General features: G+C 35.7%; 1 protein-coding gene across 1 annotated transcript; it reads left to right on the top strand.

Annotated features, from left to right (window-relative positions):
- Positions 1–50: 50 nt before the first annotated feature.
- LOC110381033 (aquaporin AQPAe.a) lies at positions 51–26,895 on the top strand. The gene is made up of 7 exons (XM_021341250.3): positions 51–282; positions 18,665–18,756; positions 19,687–19,811; positions 20,001–20,270; positions 24,756–24,920; positions 25,117–25,239; positions 25,891–26,895. The coding sequence occupies exons 2-7, from the start codon at positions 18,669–18,671 to the stop codon at positions 25,927–25,929; spliced, it is 810 nt and encodes a 269-aa protein (XP_021196925.2). The 5' UTR covers positions 51–282; positions 18,665–18,668; the 3' UTR covers positions 25,930–26,895.
- The last annotated feature ends 986 nt before the right edge of the window (positions 26,896–27,881 follow it).

Raw genomic sequence — 27,881 nt, 5'->3', positions numbered from 1 at the left:
AGGTGTCGCTAGTAGCGTTCACAATTTGCCGCTCTTTTAAGAAAGCCAAGAGGCGGCTGGTTCAAAACATTTATTCAAAGAAGATCAAAAACGCGCGACAGTCGTTTGCGGCGACGCACATCGATTTACGGAATTCTTTTTTTTTAGTTTTAACACTTATCCAGAATTGTAATTCTGTAATTTCTAAAGATAAGTGTGGTGGATTACATCGTTTAGGAATAAATCTAGCGACTTGAGAGTTCCCTGCGAAAACTTTGGACTTTTTGTCTAAACTTTAACCAGGTAAGTCAATATTTTAATTTTTTTTTTTTTTTCTTATAACAATTATTTAAATCCAGTCTTGATATAATATGACAAGGTATTAAATCATTCTAATTAATATTTCAGGAGCATTTTAGTTTTATTTTTTGTAAGATTTTTGGTTATATTTTTTGTTCAAAAAGTAGGGTTTTAACAAAATTGGTGATTAGCATTAAACAAATAGGAAGTATTAGTAAGTACCTATTTAGACAGTAATTACAGGAAAGCACAAAACACTCGTTAATTTTGATGATAACTAATTGTTTATTATTTAAAGACAAATTTTGTGTGCGTAAACGTTATTATTTCCACGATTTGATAAATGGGATAAGATAAGATACCGCTACGTAGTTTCGTGTTTGGCTTGGTTAATTATAGCTCCAACAATCCCTATTTTAGGCACTCTTTTTTTTCTTTAATTTATTAACAAAAACTTATGTGGCATCTCCGCGGCGCGATGTTTCTGAATTTCGCTCACCCTTGGAAACTATATCTAGAGGTAGGTAGGTATGATATGTCCTTGCGTTTATATTAGCTTTGCTAAACCAATGCAAGTTTTATGTCAACTTCTTCGTATCTTCCAACCCTCACATTTATTTTTTTTACGTAGGTAAACTTTGACAAAAAACCTAATTAACGTTGGTGGTAAAAATACATACAAATCAATTATTTTTTGAGGAGGGACCAATCTAAACAAGCCAGCATGGTAGAAGTATATCGTTTTATTGAATTTGCGTTTCCTCAGTCAGTTAGACCCACATCGGTTTTACTACCGCACCACAGTAAAGACGTTACAAAGTAAATAAAATATGCAGATATAACTATATTTTTACTGTCTGCCTTATCGGTTTTAGTACGTTTCATGAATTTAAGCAATGTTTACATTTCTCCTTGTCGTATCAATACAGAGGAACCAAAATCCAGGTCGTAATCGGCATGAGTTGAAGGGCACTGCACAGATATCACTCACGAATTCCTTATCACGACCGCATTAGGTCCTTTTTCAGAACTTTGCCCAAAATACCCTGTGTACAATAACGATATTCGTAATATATCAGCCATACACATTTTACACACAATTTTCTCACGAAACAGGATTTGTTCCTTATCTCGTGATTTAAGTTCAATGCAACGTCGAAACCAGGTTTCAAAGGAAGTTAATCTCCCATGATTAACATTTAAAGGTGGCATTACAAATAAAAATGATTCGCGAATTCCAATTACACTTAATTACGTTGTCGAATAATCTTGATCCGGCCATAAAAACAATAATATGGCTCGTTCCACATTTCGATAAATAGCAAATCGAATGACGTAACTTTGAAAAACCTTTTCAGGCATGAATTATTGGCCGCAGGTTGACATTGAGACATGAAAATAGTGAGATAATTGACAATACAACACACAATGTCAACAGCCGGTAGTTATCACAGTGGTGCTACGTTGAGCTGTGGCCCAAACTCGCTAAACGATTAGACATGCTAGTAGCAGGAAACTGAACAAGCTTGTCGTTCGTTGACATGAATTATCTACCCATTATTACATAACATGCTTCAACACGTACCAATATTTCATGAGTCCAGTTAAGCAACATGACATTATCAGTTAATTTCCCTTCACAAAGAACCTATGGACTCATATTATGAAAAACTGAAAGATAAAAATTCCACTCAATCTACGTTCAGACACAAAACGATAAAAAACTGCAATGACAATGACTTAGCGCGGTCATTTTAGGGATTTCCCAGATTAAAGTCATGATTCTTGCCTCTGTCCAGCGGTTGTTTTTATCAGTTTCATGATACGAAATAAATTAATGATACATGCCGTTCCCCCTATAATCAGCATTACACATTTGAACTTGGGTTTTACCTTCAATACCGCTCAATCTCCATGCAAGAGTCTACAACTCACCGAACTGTTGATGCAATCAAACATGAAAAACCACTAATGAAGGATAATACTAAAAAACAAAAGATAGACGAACAATTAGCTTTTTGTTAGTGTTACTAAAAGGTTCCATTAAATTGTTATTTTTTCCTAAGGAATACAGCCGCAAAGAACAAAACTGTACTGTTGTAGGTGTATAGTGGCAATAGTAAAAATACTTGCGTTTCTTGTAAAACACAAGTTTATCTTGTAAACTCTGTATGTGTGTCAGAGTTTTCTACCTACAGCTTAACATTTCAGTACAAATTAGCAGTGAAAATCCTTTGTCAATAGTAACTGAACACTGCTAAATTCTTAGGTAACTATTTATTTACCGAATTGTAATTATTTATTTATTTTACCTACGTCATGTAAATATGTACTATAATCCTTAATGAAACCCAAAATAAAGACTTCTCCGTTTATTCTTTACCGAATTGCAAGATTGATATAATATTCTATTTAGAGTTCACTGTGCTTTTCATATCGGACAACAATAAAATCATCTAAATATGAAAAGCTTATCCTAGTTTCAGCGAATTCGCAATAAAATGCTTTCGTGCTGACACTAACATAACTCGCAACGCCAGGTTTTGGTGAATTATAATATCTTTCATCTGGTGTAGTTCTCTGAGTACCTGAGTCTAAAAAAATGAAATATTCCGAGACGATTTTTGAAACAGGATCTAAAAAAAAAAACACCTCGACATTTTTATTATGTCACATGAATAAACAAAGAGTCGAATAGACCAAACATATGTTACAAACGATGGCCATATGTGTGATACCAGTCGTATAACTGATGGTGACAGCTACTGGCTTCCGATCGGCCGTGGCACGCATGTACAGAACCACTCGTCATTTGACAAGTGTGACGAACAGCGTGGAAAACGGCTGAATTCGTCAACGACGTTCACGATCACCGTGGAAAATCATGCTTTTCAAGTGTATCACGCTTCTGTCAGCTATGCTACTTCATTCATTACAATAATGTGCTAATGGTCGTATTCCTACATTAAAATTACTAGCAGTTGGAATGTTAAATGATTATACATGGGTAACTTCGTATGAGCGAGACTGATAGTAAACACATTTTAATAAGTTGCTCATTCAGGTAGCATTTGATGAATCACTTAGGTATTTAATTCCAAAAGTAGATTTAGGTATGCCTTTACCTATTTCAGTCATTTAACACAAACAGGAAAACGTAACGTAGATACAGACAGCAATTTGAATTTCCCGACTAAAGCAAGCCTAAGTTTATACGTTCGCTCCTAATCATTATTAGTCAGTCAGAATCAGTTTATTAGGCCATTGTCTATAAACAGTTGAACTGACGGGTGTGACATGTTTACCTAGTGCCGTGGACCATGTCAATCATCTGGGTTCTTTCACATCAACACTCGACCGAAACGAGAGACAGCTGTTACCCATACAAATATTTGCTGAAGTTTATCTTTCGGCTTGTAAAGATTACGACTTCATGAGTTACGACATGCTGTATCAATCGAGTTGCCGCCATACAACCTCGTTCATCATTTTGTCAAAATACAACATACCTGTAAATTTTTCACGGATTAAAATAAAAAAGTAAATTATCGATGCAAATTAATGCGGTTCTTTGTGAAGGCGGGGTGCCGGACGGCAAAATGTATTATGGAGAAATGTGGACCGGATTTCCGATTGTATATAAGCTTATATATAAATTACAGGGTACTGAAACGCCTATTATACTTTTACCTTGACCTTGCGGATTAAAAATAACAATGCACCTTCTTTTGGTCTCGTAGCTAAACGCTGGTAGATTTTCACTTTTTCAGCGGCAGTTCCAATATTCTTAATGTTTATTTTGTTGTTTGACGTAGGCAGTGTTTACACTCAGATTGGCTAGATAGATACTCATCTTATCTCAGTTCAATTTCCTATTGGAATAAGAGCAGGCTTATTCTATAAGTTAACTTTTTGAGTATCAGATAAAGGAAATAATTGCATACCTACATGTAATTCTAGAATGGCAACTGCCATTGGCTGGTTTTCCTCCTTTTGCACAATTTTAGTTGTTTATCTAAAAAGAAAATCGCAGGACTTGGCATACCTACCTACTGATTGATTATTTTGGTATTCAAAGACATTTTGAGCAAATGGCTTGTACTTACCTAAGCTTTTCAGTAAAACCGAGGAAGACGTAACATAGTTGTTAAAAAAAAGGAGAGGAACTTTGCTTATTATCAAAATTATCTGACTATATCCTACAAAAGAAAATTCATGCACAAGCTTGTAATATGTAGCAATAAATAGCAAACAAATGCGAACTCATTTGTTATTCCACTTAATTGAAACAATGTGAAAGCTTTTTCAATCAATAAAGGAACGTCATATGAAATACATCAAATAAATGAATACCTAACAAGTTGAGTAAACAAATTGCAAAGGTATTTAATCAGTCATCAGAATCGCGATATAAATCTATGAGGCGTTTATCCTTCATTAGGGCCAAACATTGATAACGCAATAATTGTACGACTTTATAATTAGTAATTAGAAGTCTGTAATTGAATAAACGTCATGGGACCGCAATTAGTTATCACGCGATGGTGACGAGATTAGTTTATATTGAAGCGTAGATACCATTACCTAGCTTCATTCAGGATATGAAATAAACTATGTACTAGATTATTACACTGTCAGATATTCGATACAAATACACCACAAACGTTACACTTGATTGCTTTCGCAGTATTTGAGACCAAACTTAGTAATACTATATAGATACCTCGTGATAACTGGAATAAATTCCAAGCAATAAAATCAATGCTTTCGATTACAATCAAATCGTTTATTTCACCATCGATTTGGCCATTTCGTATTCAAAAAAATCTTAGGCATGTATCGATCGGCCATTCTACCAACTAACGACAAGCTTCAAGATGATTCAGTATTTAAACCCGGTTTACGACCAAGGGTAATTGAAGCATAAAATACGTTATAGGCTGTAAACTCAGTTAATTCACCGGATTTATAAGTAACTCCGTTTAATCCCAAAAAAAGTCGGATTTAAGTTTCTTTTCTTTCCATTACGAAGATCGTCGTAGCCATAAAATAAATAACCACAATCTTTGGTCGCAGCCAATCTGCATTGCATGTGTGACATGCTTTATATTACCCAACTTTAGCATTTGATAACGATGAGTAGCGGAAAATATTCGGTGGCCGACGTCTTTTCGGGGCAGGTCATTCAGGTCAGGAATTTCCGAAAATACATTTTCGAATGCATCATTCTGCAGATACCTAATGCTCAACTGGAGTTAGTTATCCTCGCATGTCATAGGACCAAATAAACGAAATAAAAAAATCGGTCGGAAAGCCCGGTGTTTCGGTTCAGTTGTATCATTTCGTGGAACCTTGACATTGGGCACGGAACCAGTTTGTCGAGCAGTTCAGTAGCCACAAAAAACCTGAGCTGGTTAATGAGACTGAATCACACCGACAGTTTTTTTGTATATTATTGTAATTGCATGTACCTATACACCTACATAGTCTGTATAGTCGACGAAAATACGTGACGTAATCAAAATTATATTATCAAGTTCAATCCAATTTGAATTTCTATAAATAAAGCCGTGTCATGAATGCACAGGAGGCGGACCTACTCACGAATATTTATTTTTAAGATTTGTATATTATTCTACTCCGATTCAATTCCAACTTTAAACGTAAAATGGTTTGGTGCAGAGCTTGTTTATTGCGCATTTATTGAAAATCACATCATCATGTGAACTTCCTTCTCATTTCGGATAATAATAAGTACATGAATCTAGATATAACATGCAACAAAAAAAGCTGCAGCAGCGCATTTTAAAACTTTAATCTTTTATTAGGCGAATGCGATTGATTAATAAACCTTCAAAGCGCTTAATAAGAATGCTCTCACTGTTTACTTACCCCTGAAGCCTAACTAAACCTACTTCATTTTTATATAAAGATGTCGAAAAAGAAAACACTTTTATACTGAGCTCATAAAACTAAGCTCGTTAAACAGTAAAGTGATAAAATGTTGCTGATACTGTACGCAATTATTTACTCGGCCACATCTTAAGATAACTTGCTTCACACATATTTGTTATATCCAATACGCGCTATGTGCTTTGACTCACTTTACAAATTGCTACTGCGTTTAGCGCTGAAGAATGTGATTTTCCAAGATAGGTTTTACACGTACTGTGTTTTATACATTTTATGTAAATTGTAACGACTTTAAGACGCGCTATTGCTATTTTCGATTCAGACAGATTAGATAGTTAAGATATCCGGCGGAAGTCACCGAGTAGGTCAATAACAGATAAAAATATCGGACTTATCATATTATTTAATACACTTATTGAAAATAAAACAGCAACAATATTCGAAACTACTAGAACTTCACTAGTCTATTAAGAACGTGTTAAGGACCGAAAGGCCTGAGGGCACTTACAAAAAGCCGAAATATTTCATTTCTTGTACAAAGGTTTTGTAACAATCAGAGCGTGTCCGAATAAGAAAAAAGTTAATGGATATTGAACTTAGTAGCTCGTCTGTCCTACTCAAACTAGCGCAATCAAACAGAGACGTGAATCTCCGAAATGTTTCTTTTTTTTTCTTATAAAATTACCGAGTCATGGGACCTTACGGAGCGTAACCCCATCTTTTTCCTTCTCAGTTCTCGGGATGCAATTATGGCCGGGCCGGAGTACCACCATTATTATCTCAAAGAGAATCAAAAAACACGCGAGTACGTACGTGGGCACCATAGATAATTGACTCTACCTCGCGGCACCCGCGCTCCAGCTTCACCCAAACTCCCATACCAAATTATGATTATTTAAATGGTCCGCGCGTTTATATTCTGTAGTTAGTTGAACCATTTAATTAAATGTAATTATAACACAATTAGAACATCCTCAATACAAATCGCCCATCGCACCATAACATTGGTTTTGACGAATAAAAAAATATGTTCACAAGCCGTTGAGCTACTTTAACCACATTCTCATATTTCTTAGAACGTATTTGTACGTTACTCTTCAAATCATTGTGCCGTTTCTAATGGGTTTGACGGGATGGATACCTAAAGGAGATCTTATGACAGGCTGTTGACCAAGACCACAAAAACGTCTTCTGAGATTGTTTCTTATTCTCTAAAGCTATATTTTTTATAGAAGAAGTAAGATCACAAAACTGCATTTTTGTGATCTTATTTCTTATTCAATTATGTAATACTACCAGCAGTGCCTATACCAGAGAATATGCTTCAGTGAATATCAGATTTGTTTCTATTTATGCATTATGCAGACAAACATAGGTGTGTGTAAATTGTATTTGCTCACTATCTTGTATTTGAGATAGGTAAGCGATACAGACGTCATAATTATGCAGGTATATTTTAATCTTAATATCGTCATATGCAAACAAAAGAAATTATAACAAATATCAGACTCTTAATTCCGGAAAATATTTCGACGAAATAATAAACAATGATTGATTTATTTACGACGATAAAAGCATGATAATATTGAAGTAAAAAGAACAAGTTTTATTTCGGTGTAAACCTAAGTCTACAATTTTATCAGCGATAAAATATTTTTTATTTGAGTGTGACTGCTAATTTTCTTGGTTTTACCTATCGTTTATCAAGATTACTTTGCAAATGATTTCAGACGCTTGTGAAATCATTACATTACACATCTACCTAGACTAGTCAAAATTGGAGATATAGGAATAAGCACAGTTGAACGTCTAACAATGGGAGAGCAATAACAATTGGTGCCACTATGTCTTTCTTGTAGATGCATATCTATATTACAAAAATAAAATAGTGAACTTGAATAAGATTTAAAGTACCAGTAAAGGCAGTGTAACGTTAAGATCTTTATCCATGACACTTTAGTGGGATGCAAGTCGTGTAGGTCGCAAAATATTTGAACATAGATCGAGGAAATGAAATATTGAGGGCCATCAATCCTCTGCAGTCTCAGACATCTTCATGATATTCTATGCAATTGTACGTTCACGGGCATGTAGTGTTAAGTTAAACCAAGTAGGTACTCGAACTTATTTTGCACTTTCAACCTTGTCGATTAAATGCGGTATGTGCCCTTAAACTTTGGTAAAGAATTAAGAAATTCCAAAAATAGTACACTACCAGAAAATCTGACCTTGCTATTCATACAACCGGTTATATTCAATAGTAGCCGATATTTTGGAACTTTCCTCAATAAACAATAAGTAATTAATAAGCCTTCATATAAATATCTGAACGCAGGTAAAGGGTAGGTATCTGTCACGATGCAAGGTTGTAAGTGCAACGATGCATGAAGAATCAAATTACTTAGGTTGATTATACGGAGTCCTTTCGTCCTACCAACAAGCCACAAGACTTTGTTAAATAGATACATCGATTATCACAAACAAGAAACGTGGAGGCAAAGGAAAAAATAATAAAATGTAGTTTGTTAAATAACAAGAACATTATACAAACGAAGGGTGAACTAGTCACAAAAACATTTTTGGAGACATTAATAGGTGGTAGGGCGCCAATTCGTACCAACCAGTGTCAGTCTGTCAGATCCTTAAACCCGGAAACTAACAGCCTACCATTGTCATTTGCTTACATTTACTAAAGATATGAGGGGAAGAATCACTGTTTAAATATTGTTCCAATGTAAAGGCATTGAATTATGCGGTCGCCGGTAAACAGCCAAGAAATTGATCAAAATAAAGACATGGAATTGGAAATGAACAATGTTCCTATAACAGTTTTCCTGTATTAAAGTTCCAGCTGATTGAACATTACGCAAAGCCCCACCTTCGTGAACTATTATAATAGCTAAACAATAAAATATTTCAACGTTCTTAGAATATTAGAATGGCAGCATGCGGTGTCAGCGGACAGTTACGTTAAACAGGCGCGCCTCGGCGCCTCCCCTGAGGGAAGCCGACGATTACCTCATTGCCATTTGTGGCGTGGATCCATTACTACATCATGCCTATGTTCTTATTCGATAGTTAGGTGTGTCTTCGAAATGGACTGTCTAATTAATACTAGTGTTCTTTCTGTATTATGGAATTTGGACTATAATTCAAATCATCAAAATGAGCTTTATAAACACCTGAATAAGGCAAGTTCCATATCAGATCTTAAAGTTCTCCGTAAGTACAAAATACTTTGTGGTGGAATGGTTGTCTTCACATAAATTCTATATACATCTTAAATTGTTTCGTAAAATAAAATGAGTCATGTGATTAATGGTTGGTTTTTCGGTAAATCCAATTTCGAATGCCACAATCATAGTTCTAGAAATACAGGCAATTAGAAAGGAACTTTAAAAAAACCCCAAGTGTGACGTAGCTTAATATCCCAAAATTTGGGCCCGGTTTTTACGCCAAAGCATTTCTAAATTAAATTCATATAACTACTTATACCTACCTTACCTTAGTTTTAACAATAAATTCTTTTAGAGTCCTTTACCTAATGTTAGTCATTTAACTATTCACATGATTCGTGATTCCGACAATTCTAGGACTTCACCAGCAGTGCTGTCTTGCTTATTTTTCTGCTGGACGAAATGATTGAAAATTAAACTAAATAAATCAACTTACTTATAGGCATGAGGATCCATCCATCAAAAACCCACATCATTGTGCCGTTTGCACGTGGGTTATGAGTTATAGGACCATTTTGTCAGATTCGTTTAGGAGCATTGTTTCTATTTAGATCTGGATATAAAAAGAACATGACCTGCTGGACCACTTTGCTCGACCCACGCTGTAATAGTTGTAACTGACGATTGAGGGAAGCGAATTACTGCAGTCGTAGGCGAAGATGGGTTAGCAACCTGAACCACCTACTGTTCATCATAAGAATTGACCAAAACGCTCTCACTCTCCCTGTCAATGGCCCAATTCTGCTTACCTTAAAAAGATAAATTACGAAACTATACCACTACTTAGGTACGTAGCAAAGCTTCCATTTGTTGTGATTCTTTGAATTAACATGACGCGACCGCATCTGTCTCGATTACCTTCTCATTCCGCCTCAGCCGTATCGGTGTTAAAATCTAGCTTCCCATTACTTGCGGATAATTTAAATATTTATCATTAAAATGATTCATGCAAACGATTACTGCTAGACTATGCAGATAATATTTTCCATTCATTAGCAATTATCGCGTGCCTTTTCTCGCTAATCATTAAAAAAATAATACGATTATTTCCTTTGTTGTAATGTTTTGTATCCGGCGTGTGTCATAGAAATCTTTTTACCATTTAAGCGGGTTTTTCTCATTATAATAGAACCATGTTTTGAATAATTAAGTGGTTCTGATAATGATTGCATGCGGGTAGAGGCCACTGAGTGAGCTGAGTCTGCGCCAAAGACTATTAAGGAAACTCGAAGGCTGCTCAACGCGGACAGCTAACATTTCATCCTCTGGGACAAATTGTCATTGTGAATTAACATTGAATTCCTTCTGAAGGCCAACATATCGGAATTTGTGTAGTACCTGCATAATAAATCTGTAATGCTTGTAAGTTACTCCAAGGGTAAAATCCTGGAATGGAATGCATAGGAGAATTTGGTCCAATTAAAAGTTCAAACTTACGTAACGGTATGCCATAATGATTTGCCGCAGAAGTATAAGAAATGTGGCCATGCTACACTAATTATTGCTAATACCGCGATTATTACATAATCCTTGGCAAAAATTACAATCAAGTTATCACGTTTATCTAAGGTAATAAATAAAAGCATGACGTCGTCGCCGCTCCGGTAGACGGATTAAAAATAACTTTTTCTTCAAACAAATTCCTTTGTGATAGATAGTAATGCTCTGATATGATAATGTTTACCCAACCGTGACGTATTTATCTCCCAAATCTTTAAGAAATGTAGATAGTGGGATAAGGCCAAGATCATCTCAATATCGAACTGAGAAATCTCTATAAATACATGTTTTATGAAGTGTGCTCTCTCGAACTGATATTGAAAATTACGCGATCTTTCAAAATCTGAAAAGGTCTATTTCAATAGTGTACACTATCTTTAAATAGCGCATCCTTCAGCGGACTTGGGTCTAACTCTAAAATTAGGTGTAGTTTTAAAGTGCTCTACATCCTACCATTATTGTTTATTTTGGTTTGTGTTTAGTCGTAAGCAAGACACACAAACAATAATGTTAAGGTTTACGATCTTGGCTTGGTGGCTGCGTGCCGGAGTCAGTGTCGGTTTCACACAAATCGTAAACTTATGCGTTACTGCGTGCACTTGTTGGCAGACCATCCTGTGACAATAATATTTAAATCAAATGAATTGCTATACATTTTCAACAAAGGATTTTCCTACCTATACTATGCACAAAACATTAGTTTTATCTAGCGATTCATAATATTTTTTGTTTGGAAAATAACTTTACTTACAATAAATACTGTGATTTATTATAAGGAACTAGACTTTGATGTGCAGGCAGAATGTAACTACATAAGTTATTCCCCATACAGATTTTTAAAAATAACATACAAGCTAGCCTAGCTTAGACTTTTTCCAAATAGAAAGGACGCTTAATGCATGTATTTAACACAGATAGGTACTTAACGGATCACTGCATAAAAAGTAGAATCTTTTTTGTATGTTCACTCGGTCTCATATCGGGAATTTCTCCAGTGCATCGTAGGTCAGTGACCCTTGTTTGAGTAAAGGAACTTATTTGACGCCTGCACGACGGTAATTTAACTGTGGTTGTCAAAAACCTGTTATGATATTCATCTTGACGGCTTCTACTCTCTAGATATAAGTGCCTCAAGTTACCACTTCAAGTTTTGAGAAAAAACGTGGAATTTATTCTATAAAAACTATTGTTGTCATATGAATACCTACATGTAAAGTAGCGAGCCACTGGAACAAAGTAACCCTGACCATGACAAAAACAAACTAGTGCTGTAGCATTTATTTCAGTAAGAGCCCCCAACTTTTACGACCACCGTCAATCACTAACTTATCAACAACGACCGTCCGAATGATTAATGATCGATTTGGAATTTCGACTATAATCGATACCAACCTAGAATGATAATCAGGCTCGAAACATTTGGCAATCATAACCGATTACGGGTCTATTATGATAAAATGGCTATTTGTATAGCGCCTACAAAGTACGTAACGTGTAAGGTATGTCCATTCTTAAGAATTCGTATAGGGAATGTCAATGAAATGTTTAAAGGCAAATCGAATTCTGAACACGGTATGAATACGAAGACACTCGGTAATGTGGCCTTACTAACTTAACTGTGTAATAATAGGAAGCTGAGTGAAATTACAATGAGGTACCTATTAGTTCTATTACTAATTAATTAGCTTGCAACTTATGTGTGACGAATGATCTAACGAAGTATGCGGCTGCTTTATTGCAATGCATATTTATTGGTCAGGTGAGCTCACGATTTACGTTTCATATTAGGTTTATTATATTTATAGGTTGTAAGACAGGAAAAAGCTGAGGTAACCGTACTACTCAGTACTGCAATTGATAAACCTTTTACCTCATTAAAATCATCCTTTACTTTGCAAAAAGAGTGAATCATTTGTATTTAATTTAGTAAAACCATCACGATTAATTAACAGGCAACTAATTTAAACAGGTAAAATCATGAGTATGCATATTAAAATAAAAACAATGAGTAGGTAGTTATTGCATTTTGCCTTTAATTTTAACAGACATAAACGACCGGTCATTATAACACTTAGGATATTATTATCCTGAAAATGGCTTGTGTGCACTATTAAAATGTTGTTGAATAATTTAGTAAAGGTTCTTGAGATAGTTAACTTTGCGATAACGATAATTATTGATTGGATTAACTTTCTGAGCTAATGATACTACAGCACTTAAGTTGTCTGATAATATTCTGTTTGCCGCACCCAAATACCTGTCGGTACCAATGGGCTATTAATGTTAATATTGAATTGCAATTACACCCTCTATTCATTTATCTATTTGGTTACTACATAAAACTCATTTTTTTCATCTGAAACGAATACAATACCACCACCTGAAAACAGTCGGTCCTAAGTCTGGGTGTCATCAGCATAACTTCTAAAATATATATGCATAAGGTAAAACAATACGAAGAATAACGTAAATAGCAGTGACACACATAATTGTAAGTTATCTTAAATATATAAAGTGTCACATTCCACCGGCTCACCCTGACCCCATTCAGTTTCCAGTAGCCTTTCCAGCAATCACTTATCACTCGCTCGCTACATAATTATCCTGTTTTCATGGTGATTTATAAAAGTAATTAATCCTTTACTTTATTAGTATACCTGGCTTTATTTTTGTTTGTAGGTGTACCTAACTGTGTTTAAATCGTCTCAAGATTTATTTTTTCACTAGTATCCTTGCAATCTTTATAAAAGATAAACTGCTATTAGGTATAACTAAATGCTATTTACCTTACGATTTCGTGACAAAGAAAGCTTGCCATTGGTTACGTCGGCGTCGCTCCAAAGGAAATTAATTGAAAGCTGCAGAAAGTTACCTTTTTTAATGGTAGCCTTGAACCTCGAATAACTAATGTCTTCGGCCGTGTCAATACAATAAGCTGACATGTCAGGTCGTTATAATCACAGTGTTTTATTTACTACTAATATATTTTAGATACCATCATAATAATAGTTTTCGGGTCTGGGAAATCAAGGTCGGACGCACCTACTCAAAAATCATCCATAATTTCCCACTGAGTAACGGAAAAACACAAACTATCATTTATTATATAGAATAATCTTAAATCAATTTATTTTGACGTCGAAAAAATATTTCAGCTGTTTTCAGACTAAGTACTTTAATGATACCTATCTTGTATCTACTGCCATTAGACCTAAGCTAAGCTTAGCTTCTTGGGTAAATATTTCCAACCATCAGCAAATAAAAGGTTCCTGACAAAGTCTTGATTTATAGACATGATTTTTGTCAAACGGTGAATTTGTCTTTACGTTGCCACCATTCCCTTATCATGACGTCATTACAACGATTCCATCATCAATAAAAGTAATTTGTAATGGATACTTAGTATTTTTAAATCGATACTTACACATTATTACGTTTCCTGCGGAAGTATTCGCAAAAATCCACCATACACAGTCATCAATAGATTGAATAAAAGACTTCAACCTTTAAATTCAAACCACGATTGATCAATAGTAGCCATTTTTATGCACTCTGCCTTTGCGGAAATATAGTATAGTTTGTAACCAAAGTTATGAAATAAACTGTTCATATATTATGTAGAGTATGAAATTGTTGCAATAAGTCACGTGGTATAGTTATACGTTTTAGAATTTTGGCTATCACAAAATATAACAATCTAGACACACGGCAGTGTGTCCGCCAAGTTCGAGCAAAAAAAGCGACACACCGGCCGTGGGTTATATTACACGAACCATTTCGGGCCAAATTCGACCCCCCTGTAACTCAAAATCTATTTTATTTACGCATATCAAATTTCTAGTGTCTGTTGAGACCCCATCACTTATCTAAAATACAAAATTTCATTAATATACCTATTGTAGGTCTTGAGATATTGCCGTCAGAAAATCGCTATTTTTACTATACACTCACTGACTGACTGACTCACTCATCAAAAACCTAGACCACTTCCAATGGTCGTATTGACTTGAAATTTGGCATGGAGGTAGGTCCTTATGTCAAGGTAAAGGGAAAAATCTGAAAATGGCCAAGTGTGAGTCGGTTTCAAAATAATGAAGGTGTTTTATACCCGGTGTAAATGTATACCCCTAAGGAACTAAAACGAACTAAATTTATCTATATTTATATAATATATCTTCGAATGGTCGTACCGATCTGAAATTCGTTACAAAGGATTGTATTTAGTCAAAGTAAAGTAAAAATCTGAAAACGGCCAAGTGTGAATCACTTTCGAAAATAACAAATGTGTAACTTTGATCCACGAACATAATATATGATAACATGTCATGTCAGTCAGTTGGTAAATCTAGTCCATTTAGTTAATCTAGTTCATTTATTTGTAAGAAACATAGTGCATATAAAAAAATCTGAAAGATAGTATAAATGAGACATTTCTTTAACTAACTTCATCATAAGAAAAAAATAAAATAAACAACCTTACAAAAATAAATGAAATCCCACCCAAAACAAAATGTGAAAGACTGCCAAGTTCGATAATATGGGAATGCTTCGCCTATAAAAGAAGTGAGATCTGAATAAGTACCAAGTTCCATACACATACCTCAGTTAAAAATAGTTACTTTTTAATGATGTTACTTGGCAAGTTTTAATAGAAAATTAAATACTTGATTCATTGCGTTTAGTAGGTTTATAACAAGGAGTGTGAAAACTTGCCAAGTGACATCATTAAAAAGTAACTATTTTTAACTGAGGTATGTGTATGGAACTTGGTACTTATTCAGATCTCACTTCTTTTATAGGCGAAGCATTCCCATATTATCGAACTTGGCAGTCTTTCACATTTTTGTTTTGGGTGGGATACAGATCTATCCATAAAGTTAAGGCATCGTTTCACCCTCAAATTTAATTATGTAATTACGTCTGACAACAATTCCGATTCTACCAATCCCCACGTCAGTCGAGTGCTGTCGCACCACATCTTAAATTAGGCATGCAAAACATTTGACACGGAGTTTTTCGTCCAACACTTGAAGTAACGGTTGTCTGCTAAGAAACTTGTCACTTCCGCATCCTTGTACAAACTTGTAAAGTAGACCTTAGCGTATTCGCACTAACTAACCCACCGGGGAATACGAAGACATGTCCTGTGTAACTGATCATTCAGTTCACGCCTATTAGATACTATTCTTTCTGATGCCACTGGAAATATTGACCAAATAGCTCCGTTCGTGTAGATAAATCTAGAATATTTCAACGTGCCATTATACCTACTTGGTACCCCAGCGTATTTTGGCGGGGAACTGACCATGACCACCAATGCGGCTAATGCAGCATTGTGACTCTTCCTGTCAGTCCAGAAACAATGATGGCTACTGCCCCATGTTCACCGGGACCGCCATTAACACTGACAATGGTAGTACAAAGTATTACCATAGTAATCAATGCGTGACGCTATGGTAAATAATTATTAACACCTGCACGCAGTTGTCCGTGGATCCAGCCTAGCGTAAACACAATCTCTGGTAATTAGAATATGGATATATTCCATTCGATACGCGGTATTTAAATACGCATAGAGTAATAGGTACAGGGCTAAACAACAGTAGCTAATCGAGTTACTGTTGTATCGATAAGATAAATACTTAAATACTTAATCCTTTTGGAGCCTACTTATATCATGTTCGAACCATGAATCCATAAATGGCAGTCAGTTAAAAGTCTGCTCTGCAGCACCCTTGCAAAATTAAATTTCTTGTTAGGCCTATCTAGGAGAGTCAATGCATTGCCATGTTAGAACAGGAAAAATAGGACAGATCCATTTCGTTGGGTTAAACATAGCTTTCAGTAACTTCGTGTACAGTGCAAGTCGTAAAACTTGAAGCGAATGGGTTCAATATTGATTTGTTCATTCAACATGGTTCATAATTTTACTTTATACGCAGTAGGTACACTAGTGCAATCAATAGGCTTGTTGCCAAATATACTAAATGTAACAATGATGTATAAAATGTTACGCGACCAGCACATAAAATAAGTAGGTGTAGTAATTTTGAATCTCACCAAACCACCGAATCCATTATCTACTCAACAATATAATTATCAGGGTTGTACAAATAAATAAGCCTAACAACGCCTTATGAGGTAGTCACACACTCCAATAGAGACGCAGCGACTCACTGTTATCACAAAGTATTAACACACTCACGATAGCTAAATCTCAATCTAGTTCAAACACGGGCTACCTCTTGTTGAACATATATTATGAAATGGACAGACGGACAAAATGATAACATGTTTCAATGATTAGTTAGATTTTTAACACCGAAATTCAATGCTACGTAAGTACTATCTCCGTACCTACTTGAGACAAAACTTATTCGAGACGTTATAAATAAGCCAAAACCATAACCTCAGAGTGCTATTTATAGATATTTAAAACAGGAAACATGATAATAATCTGGTAATAACTTATTTTCCAAGAAGCAGACAATATAAGACGGCTGGAGGTTACTGAATGCACAAACGCATTAAATTACTGAGTACAGATATCTATACGTGTACTTTTGCGCCCTTTAAGAGCTGACATCAGGCTTTTATGGCAAATAATTACTCAGTGGTGCGGTCATGGTAAACGGCATAGACCTTGCGACTGCTTGCACACACCCGAAGGAATTATGGATTACTGCCAAGGTCTCAAACTACCTTATGCATATCTTACGCTAAACAGTTTTCAAAACCAATGCAAAATACAGGGAATCCAATACCTATCCTAGGTATTCTCAAGAAACAAGGAAAACTGACGATGTTTATAACCATTATCCATATTACGAGAATTAAATAGCACTTAGGCTCCAATTAAATGTTGTTTTTCATGAAATAAATGGAATATATAAAATACATTATTATTTACCTAAGCTTTCAAAAACAATTAATATTATTAAAAACATTCCTGTGTAAAGATTGCAAATTACGGGAACGAATGACATCAACCAGGTACCTACCTACATTGCGTTTATGTGCAATAATTACTATATTGTCAGGAAATACATAAACAAGTTCATTATTCCACAAAACGATGACGTAAATGACTGTAATTAAAAATATTCAGTGAAGTTCACCGACAAAAGTCATCGGAGCTTTATCTGGTATCCGGCGCTTTCCCAATTTCCTGTGAATTGTTCCGTTGAGCCAGTGACAGTAGCAGCAACGACTGGACCGTTCACCCTATAGTTAATTAGTATAATTTGCGTCCGGTCATCACATGAACCATTTCCCTACTATACTATTACACACCTACACAGAACTATAAGTTATTAGGTACCGAACCACTGCGCACTGGTCCCTTTACCACTTCCATTGTTTGAAAATGTTAATCACCGAACAGTGAACGTTATCAGATCTAGTAAACTAGCGATGCGTATCGCAACCTTTGGAAAAAAGCCGTGTTTTGAACAAAAACTCGCCTATACGGAGTATCATAATTCTACTGCTTCTAAAATGTTATTAGTCGGTCATAATACTCTTTTGTGAAGCTGAATAAGTAATTATGTTTTCCATTTATTTCCATTTGTAAGGTACCTTTTACCTAATAGGTAAGAACTAAGTTCGATCGCAAAATGTTTGCAAGCACGCGATAGTCAGACACGCATCAGTCTCCGTGTAAACTTAATCTTGTGCTTATTTATAAATCTGTGTTTATATTGAGAAAGTATAGCATGTTTTTGTTTTGTTTGCAGAGCCATGGGTGAACTAGGAGCGAAGTTGGGGCTCGATGAGCTGACTGGTGGAGCGGCCGGCATCAGCAGGGCTCTCCTTGCTGAGTTTATTGGTAAGTCATACAGTACAAATCATATTATCTGATACGTGTTATTTGTAGTACCCAAGTCGTGCATCGTGCGAGAATAGCCATTAAAGCAACATAGACGTCGATTAATTGCAGAATCAACATAATATCGTTACTACAGATGTAATTACAGTTTTTCTATGAAAAATACACCTAACTAGGAATGATAAAATTCCACATTGTGTCGACGACGAGCACCTTAAACGGAGGCATCTAACAGCCCTAATAGGTGACATCAGTGGACACTTGGCGAGGCTGCATACCGAACCGAGCTGTGTCATACAATACAATGAATATCGTAAATAACGACAATTTTATTAAAATCGCAAAGTCTCTTTTGGGCATGGCTTACATAATACGAGATGCAAAAAAATATTCCATGCAAACTTATGAACAAACAAAGGAAAACACGTTCAAACATACTCTCGTGGATTATCTCAATAAACCGGATTACTTTGATTCGCATTGTTTCTTGATATAAAACAACTCTATCTTACTTAATTGCTATAAATGATGAAATGTACAGATACTTAACCAGACTGCTGGAAAACATATTCAAGGCTATCTGAGAAAAATGTAAGAGTAATGATAGTAAAAGCCTGGTGTAATTTCAATATCTTTCCAATACGCTACTATCATCGAAAAAGTTATTTTTAATCAGAACAACTACTTATATAAGGAAAACTGAATCAATAGTATCGAAGTATCAGAGGGCGGTTTGCATCATTTTATTTTATGAAGGCGTTAACTTATAGTCATTGTAATTCTGATGATATTGTGCCCATTTAACTACACAATATTCATTCCAAACCGCAATGGGTGTAATGATCATATTACCAGTTCTAATCTTAAGGATAATGAATACTCCCTGTCTTTCCTGAATTACCTATACTGTAATATATTTTTGTTACACAGGTAACCTATTACTGAACCTGTTTGGTTGCGGTGCGTGCATCAACATCTCCCAAGGAACCAACGCTGCACCAGACATCGTGCTCATCGCCCTTGCCTTCGGTCTGGCTGTCTATGCCAGTGTATCGGTACGTAGCTGTGGCCCTACCGTACTTATAATTGCATTTCCAATTTCTGCTCTTGCCCTAAAGAAACTTGTTACTTTAAAACCATCTCGTAACATGGAGGTATTGGAGTGGACAAGAGCGTGCTCTTAACAGCACCCTACGTGATGAGCTTGAGTCAAAGTCTGAAAGCCATTCTTATCTTTTCAACAGGCAATAGGTCACATCTCAGGCGGTCACATCAACCCAGCAGTAACGTTAGGCCTCGCTTCAGCTGGTCGCGTGAAGCCTGCTCGCGCGGTGCTGTATATCATCGCTCAGTGTGCCGGTGCTGCTGCCGGCTCGGGCTTGCTGAAGGCGCTGACTCCTGAGCGCGCGGCCGGCAAGCTCGGCGTCACCGGCCTCGGGACCGACGTCACTCAGCTCCAAGGCTTCGGTATTGAGTTCTTCCTTGGATTTGTGCTTATCTTCGTCGTTTGTGGGGTGAGTGATCTTCGACATTTCTTTTAGCAAGTTAGTACCTATAAAATATTAGGCAACACTTAAAATATTAGGAACTAAGAAACAAAAAAAAGAAATTCCTTGTAGATCGTCTTTTATAATAAAAAGTAAATTAGCAAGTAAAACATACTTCCTATGAGTTAATCAATGGTGTATATGGATGACGTGACCTGAGGAGGCAAATTGTAATCAAAACTCAAAGAATGGCCAAAAATCACCAATGGAAACACCCACAGCAATGAGAGATGGAGGACACTCAAGCGATGACTAAATAGTATGACAAACTAGATTAAAAATAAATATGTGATAATAATTTAATAGGTTGCTAGAGATATCACTGGCTTTCCGGTACTATCGAAGCTGGCAGACAAAATTATTATTTCCCCGTAAGAACAGTAGATCCTTTGCCTAGGTAAATACATCAAAAAGGAAATAAACAATTACAGTACCTACTCAGAATTACTACAATATAATGACTACCAAGATTACTAAGATTAGATATAAAAATATCGTAAGCAGAATCCTAAGGTAACGCCTAAAAATAAATATGATCTTTTGTCATTCACGACATAATTAAACTCAGTTCCGATAGCTGCAACCAGTTATTTATGTATGTCTGTCACGCTATGGAGCTAAGCAAATGCGGAATTCAAACCAAAGCATTCTTGCTTTTTGCAAATATTTTATTGGAATACCAAGTGCTGGGCAAATATTTTTAGAAGCAATTCCTTCACAATGAAAAATGCTCTACGCTTCGCTCTACCATAACATTGCTACTATCTGGGCCAATATGTTACCAATCTGAGTCCCAAATCCACATAAAAATAACCCAGTTGATTAGATAGGTAATCAAAGTCATGAAGGATTGTTAAAGCGTAAAATTATAGCTAATGTATTACAGCACTAGCCATAACTTTACTTTTTAATTTACGTAATGATGCCATGAAATAATTGTCAAACGAATCTCGCGTTGTCAGAGGTCGCATCAGTCGTTCCGTGACACAAAGTTATTAGCGGAAACGTGCGGCAATCTGCCTTTTTGTAATGAAATATTTAAACAGTTTGTATTCTATAGTTAGACAAAGGAAAAATACGATTGTTCGTAAAATAAATCACAATACAATAACTGCTTCGTGCTGTAAGATTATTAGCTTTGTTTTATGACATACGCGATTCTTCACGCTTTATATGATGATATTGGGTCCTCAATCCGAACCTATCCTCATCTTACTTATCCAAAATAACCAAAACTCAAGCAAGTATTTGAAAAATTAAAACAAACTCATTTTTACAAAACGAATAATTGGTATTTGAGACCGTTTTAATATTTTATGTTATGGTCAAATTCTGCAAATATCTACTGAGTAGACTAGATACATAAGCATACGTAAGAAATTGAGCAGAAATGAGACGTACAGCTATAATAATCATCTTGTTTATCACAAATCACAAGACTTGAAAACAATTAATGACAGACAACGATTGGAAATAAACCAAGTTGCAGACATGCATTTTTTAACTTCTAAGTATTCCCCGATGACTCGCTTGCCTACATCGACTAACCACGAAAGGATATAAGGTATTACCTTACATATTATTTAAATATTAATGCCTTCGTGATCTGGTTGAGGTAGGATTGTAATAATTCAATGTCGCTTCAGTAAATAACTAGTGTGTCCTTACAACGCCTCTTGTGCTATAATTATACGCGGTTAATACCGATACGACCAATGACATTGGGCTGCTACGCTCTTCGTGTAGGTAGTAAATCATTCAGGTTTTGAAAAATTACATTAGCGATTGTGTGCCTGTTATCAGGCATAACAAAAAGTATTGTGAAAAAATGAATCGGTAGATTGCAAGTGGTCCCATTTGGAGGATAATACAGTTCCGCATAAATTATGATTTATTCAATTTGTAAACTGCTAAACCTTATTCACCGTCTAAACTGTATATTTCAATGAAGCAAATGCAATATTTTCTTATAAAATTTTGTTTCTATAATAGATACATACTTCGAAACAAATGTTGAGTAAGCTGGGATTAACAGTTTGAACAGAATTTGATACACAAACATCTTAAAACATTTGGAAAGACGTTGGATATTTTAACAAAAGTATCTTTAGAGAGAGAGAGTGGAACCGTAGAAACAGTCAATTAATTATATTTAAGGTAAACTTAATCACCGTTTCCACTGAGACGCCTATAATTAACTTTATGATTAACGAGGAAAAAATAAGAAATAGGTAGTTTGCTGAAGATCAGTATCTCGAACAGCTTTATCGTAAAGAAATGAACGATTACTTATAGTACGCCTTCGCCTTTGTTAAATTCAAAGACTAGGTACAATTAAACAAAACTTCGCAAGATTATCGTGTAGATTCCTAAAAACGCAGACAAAGCCCTGCAAAGTAGGCAACGTTGCGTGACGGAACACAGTATTTTATTCGCGAAATAGTAGGCAACAATCTGCTACATATTAACATAATCAATATTATAACGCAACTGGGTGGTTTTTATTTCATTTTGATATTGAGATGGGAATCGTATCATAACAGAAATGCAGCAAACGTGGACGCGATGAAAAAAGAAAGTTTCAACATTCAATTGTTTCCTATCTCGAGCGAGTAGGAGACCACTCCAAGAAACTGGTTCCTTTACTTTTAGAAGATGAGTCGACAATTTGTCACTACCTACGCAAAGCAAAACAAAAAAATATTCTCCTAATATACTACTTCTTGCTTATAAAAATTTACCTTTCAACAGTGCACTTAGTTTTAATGGATTATAATGGATAGACCTCAACTTAAGGATATACACAAACATTAACAATTTTTAGAAATAATTAAATCAACCTCCCCGAATTGTGGTAATTCGATATTACCAATCGTGCGAAGTTAAATAATCACCTACCTTAAAAATTAGAACGTTATTTTTTTTTAATAACCGAGGACTAATTTCGTCTAGATGAGAAGAGGGTATAAATATCGCAGTAGGTACCTAGTCATTATACATTGCCTACATAATAGGCACCCTGAGTGTTTGCATTTTAGTGTGACTTAAATATGTGAGCACGGTATTTCTGTTAACAAACAGTGGCATATTGAATAATTTGCGTTATCTCTACGTGCTTGCAACGAATTGTTATTTATACTACTTACCGCTTCTTTTTTAAAACAGAGCATGTTAAACTAAAGGTACGTTTTAGAAGCGAGCTTTGCCGAGTGCACGAGCCGCAGATGCACTACTGGTTTGTGTGTATTTGCGTGCGTTGCAGTTGGCAGCTAGCTTCGAAAACGTACCTTTGATATATGAAGTTAACAATGTCGAATGGTAAAGAAACCCGTTACTTTATAATAAGTTCGAGCTGTGTCTGTAAAACAAAACTACTTAATGGCTTATTTCATGCTCCGTTGGCGTTGATTGATTTCTGGTTTTTGGACAATTACTTACGGTTATTTGTGTGGATACAAGTTCCTATATACCTACTATAGGTTTATGTGTAGGCCAGTTTGAAGTTAAAAAATTAAGAAATATTTAGGTATATTTTATTTTAAAGGTTTTAGTTCTGGTTTGCGCAAGATAGTCTCTACCTACGTAATGTATGTCCACCCCTTAACAACATCCAAGCTCATTACTGTCTCTATGTTTGCGCATAGCGTGGGCCGTGGGCCATTGGAAACCATAAAAGTTTCTGTATTTAGGTATTCACCTACTTAACATTTACACGAGTAGTTCATAATAAGTAGTGGACTTGGGGCCCGATTCTCCTAATTTTACTTAAGCGCCATTCGATTGACGTTCGACTCGATTCGACTGAGATCCAATCCCGACTCGATTACGATTGAAGCGTATGTGGCATTCCGCTATTTTTTCTTTGAAATAAACGTTTTTATCCTTTTCTGTCATTCAATAATGAATCATTTTGTCTGCAAATGATTTACGATTGCAAAATGATTGTACAGCAAACTACCGTATAGACCAAAATCATCAAAATAGCAGACCAATCGCACACCAATCAAATGTCAATCGAATTCGAATGGTCTTTTATTAGTAGCAGAATGCCCGATATGGTTAAAACTGCTATTACGATCATATTGCGATTCGATTTCTACTCGATTTTGACATTATTAACTTAGGAGAATCGGGGCCTTGGACAATGTAAACAACATTAATCATAACAATAAATCGATCATTTTCACATTTAAGTGTTTTTGAAAGATTTATTTTACACCCACTTCATTGGCGGTTCAGAAGTGACAATTACCTAATATATTATTATTATACCTAGTAGTATATTATTTGGTTTATTTTCTTTAGATACCTAATAAATTAAAAAAAAAACTGTGTCAGTTCTAATCATTGTCAGTGGCCAGTAACGCCATCTGTTGTCTAGTAGCAACACTAAAGAGGTCACGTTTTAAAGGCGTAGAGAAAAAATAGTTTTAACATTGTCTTTGTCCATAGGTGTGCGACCCGAACAAGCCTGACAGCAAAGCCACAGCTCCCCTCGCTATTGGATTGACGGTGACGCTGGGTCACTTACTCGCAGTTGACTACACCGGCTCTGCAATGAACCCTGCCCGCTCCTTCGGATCTGCTCTCGTCGCTAATGAATGGGCTGACCACTGGGTAAGGAATATTGCCGCACAAGAATTTGATAACCACTTAAAAAACCATAGCTAAAATCAGCAAATTCATACTCCATATTATTGAAGGTTGGATTGTCCCTGACACCCAATCCATACTTCATAATTCTCAAAGTCCCTTAAAGGTGACTTAGCTAATCTTTCTAGAAGGTTCTATAATAATTGAGTGATTGGTATAGGTGTACTGGGCGGGCCCGATTGCTGGTGGCATCGCTGCCGCGTTGTTGTACGTGCATGGCTTCTCTGCACCCCCCGTCGAGACCCCACCTCGTTACCGCGCTGTTGCTGGAGATGAGAAGGAGGTAAGCTTAACTATGAATTCAATAACTTTACTGTAAGAATCTGGACAAAATTGTAGAATTAGTTCCAAATTTACACACATGGCGCTAGTTTCATCGACATTTTTGATGGGGACCGAAAGGTTGTCAAATTAAAAAAAAACTGCCAAGCTGGCATAGGATAAGGTTGTCCAATGATAGGCAAAGGTCGCAAATCGGCACTGGACTGTTAACCACTTTCAATCGGTACTTTTGAAAATCGATGGGGGAGGCATATGTTCAGCAGTGGAAGTTCTACGGCCTACGACTGATAAGATCATAGTGTATTATTACGCTTCTGACCAGTCTCAAAACATTAATATAATAAAAAACAATAAGTTAATAAAGTACATTGCCCTCGCAAGCGCACTGGACGCCTAGCCCCAACCGCTTGGACAGTGGAACAAAGCGTAAGTAACCAAGCGTGAGCATGATCATCCACATTCCATCAATGTTTTCAACGCCACCTGTCAACACTGTCTCTGCTTGATGAACTTTAATGATTGTGTGTTCTTGTTATTCCTACTTTGCCCACCTTCTACTTCAACTACAGGGTGGTTTTATATAGGTATGTATAAGTAGAATATGTCAATTGCATCATCAATTGTATGAGTAATATTGTTTGTTTATGTTTAGCTGAAGCGGTTGGACGGTAAAGGAGACGACATGGCTTGAGAGCGGCGGCCGGCCTCCGCGGCCGGGCTGTCGGTGCCGCGCGACACGCGGCCCGGGCCCACTCCCCTCACCAACACCACCTACCTACTAATACAAAACAAACGACAGCTTTAAGTGTCCAAAAGCTGAACTATTACTATAGTGACCACTTTGAAGACCTCTAATGATATCGAACAAATAATAATAAGAAATCTAATATTTGGAATCTTATTTCACGCATCCGATATTTTGCACAAGTCTCGTGGCCATTCGCGTTACTCAGCAGAGTACATCGTGGAGTGGACTAGTGCTAGAGACCTGTTTATATTAAACCCTCAACCACACGACCAGTTATAGTGCCCATAGTTATAAACATTGTAAATATCTTTACATCATATTTATGCAACCATATTAAGCTTAATCTTCTCAATAATTCAGTGACATTACATTTTGATATCCGCCCCATATCTTAAAATTAAGTTTGACGTTTTAATGTTTGAAATATGTTTGAAGTTGACTCTAATTAGAATTTTATACTATTTGAGATTATATATCTTTTTAAAATTTATGCATACTTAGACGCGAGGGAGCATAATTATAAATCTTTCGAAAATCTCACTCAGTGTAGCTCCCTTGTTTAGTGTAGCTTAAATAATACGTAAGTGTAAAATTAAAATTATATCTGTTTTACCGCACATCGACTTACATTCGCTTTTCATTGTACTGTAATGCTGAAGAGCCTAGAAGTGCATAAATGTGTAATGTAAGTCTTTGTGTCAAAACGAATATGAATAAATAGTACATAAGTAGAACCTAACGAGTTTCAAACCGAAGTGTTCAAAAATATACCAACTTGAGATATTGAATGAAATTATTTTGTAACTGATTTGTGCGAATGTCAAATTAATAGATAGGCATTTTAATATAATTATGAATGTAAACGTTTTGTCTTGATAATTTATGATAAATAAATATGATATTATTTTATTCGAGTGTTTTATTTTCTTATATGTTTGTACCTTTCAAATAATTATTATTTCATGTTCCACCCACTTCAATAAGAGAGACCTTCCAAGGGTTCCTACCACAACAGGTACCCGATATAATAGAGAACCGAAGGTGAATTATAATAAAATGAATAGTGGTTAATAATAATAAAACACGTAAGTATAATAAAAGATTTTATGATCTAATAATTGATAAGTATATTACCTACTTGATTTTAGTACAAATAAAGTATTTACATTTTACAACTTACTGGTATAGGAAATTAGGGCCGCCTTTACAATTGTAAATTTTACTGATCTAAGAAGGTGTCCTAATTTACTTAGGTATGATAAACCCCTTAGTAATTTCTTACAATTACTAAAGTTACATACGTAATTTTTACAGTAGCAACAAGTGTAAAGGCGGGGTACAGAATATTTGTTTTGCGAGTAGATGTTATTAAAGTTTCAATAACTATCATTGACTTTCCATTTGTTCGTAAACGAATATTATAATAAAGTCAAGTCATACTATTAGAGTAACAACTTACATATATCTCAGAAAAAAACCCTATTTCTGCCGCCCAGAAAAGGGGTTGAAAAGATAGAATTATAGAAACTGACAGAATAATCGGCCATCTATTCTTACAAATTGCAGCCCTGTCATTTGAATGGTTTAGGACATGTAAATTAATCAAAAATACTATATATTAACTATTATTACAAAAAAAAACAAAGCAAAGATTAACTTAGCCATCAATCTGTGTGTTAGTGTGGAGGGGAGGAATCAACAAGATAAGGGCATAATACTCATGTAGAGCATAGTGTTGTCCCCACAAGATTCAACCCCTTTATCTATTACTTACGGTCGTGGTGGCCTAGTGGGCAAAGAACCAACCTCTCGAGTATGAGAACGTGGGTTCGATTCCAGGTCAGGCAAGTACCAATGCAACTTTTCTAAGTTTGTATGTACTTTCTAAGTATATC

This window comes from Helicoverpa armigera, chromosome 5 (genome assembly GCF_030705265.1).
Source record: "Helicoverpa armigera isolate CAAS_96S chromosome 5, ASM3070526v1, whole genome shotgun sequence".
In the NCBI taxonomy this organism is placed as follows: domain Eukaryota; kingdom Metazoa; phylum Arthropoda; class Insecta; order Lepidoptera; family Noctuidae; genus Helicoverpa; species Helicoverpa armigera.
The sequence above is the reverse complement of the archived record's forward strand: the minus strand, read 5'-3'. Positions and strand labels throughout refer to the sequence as shown.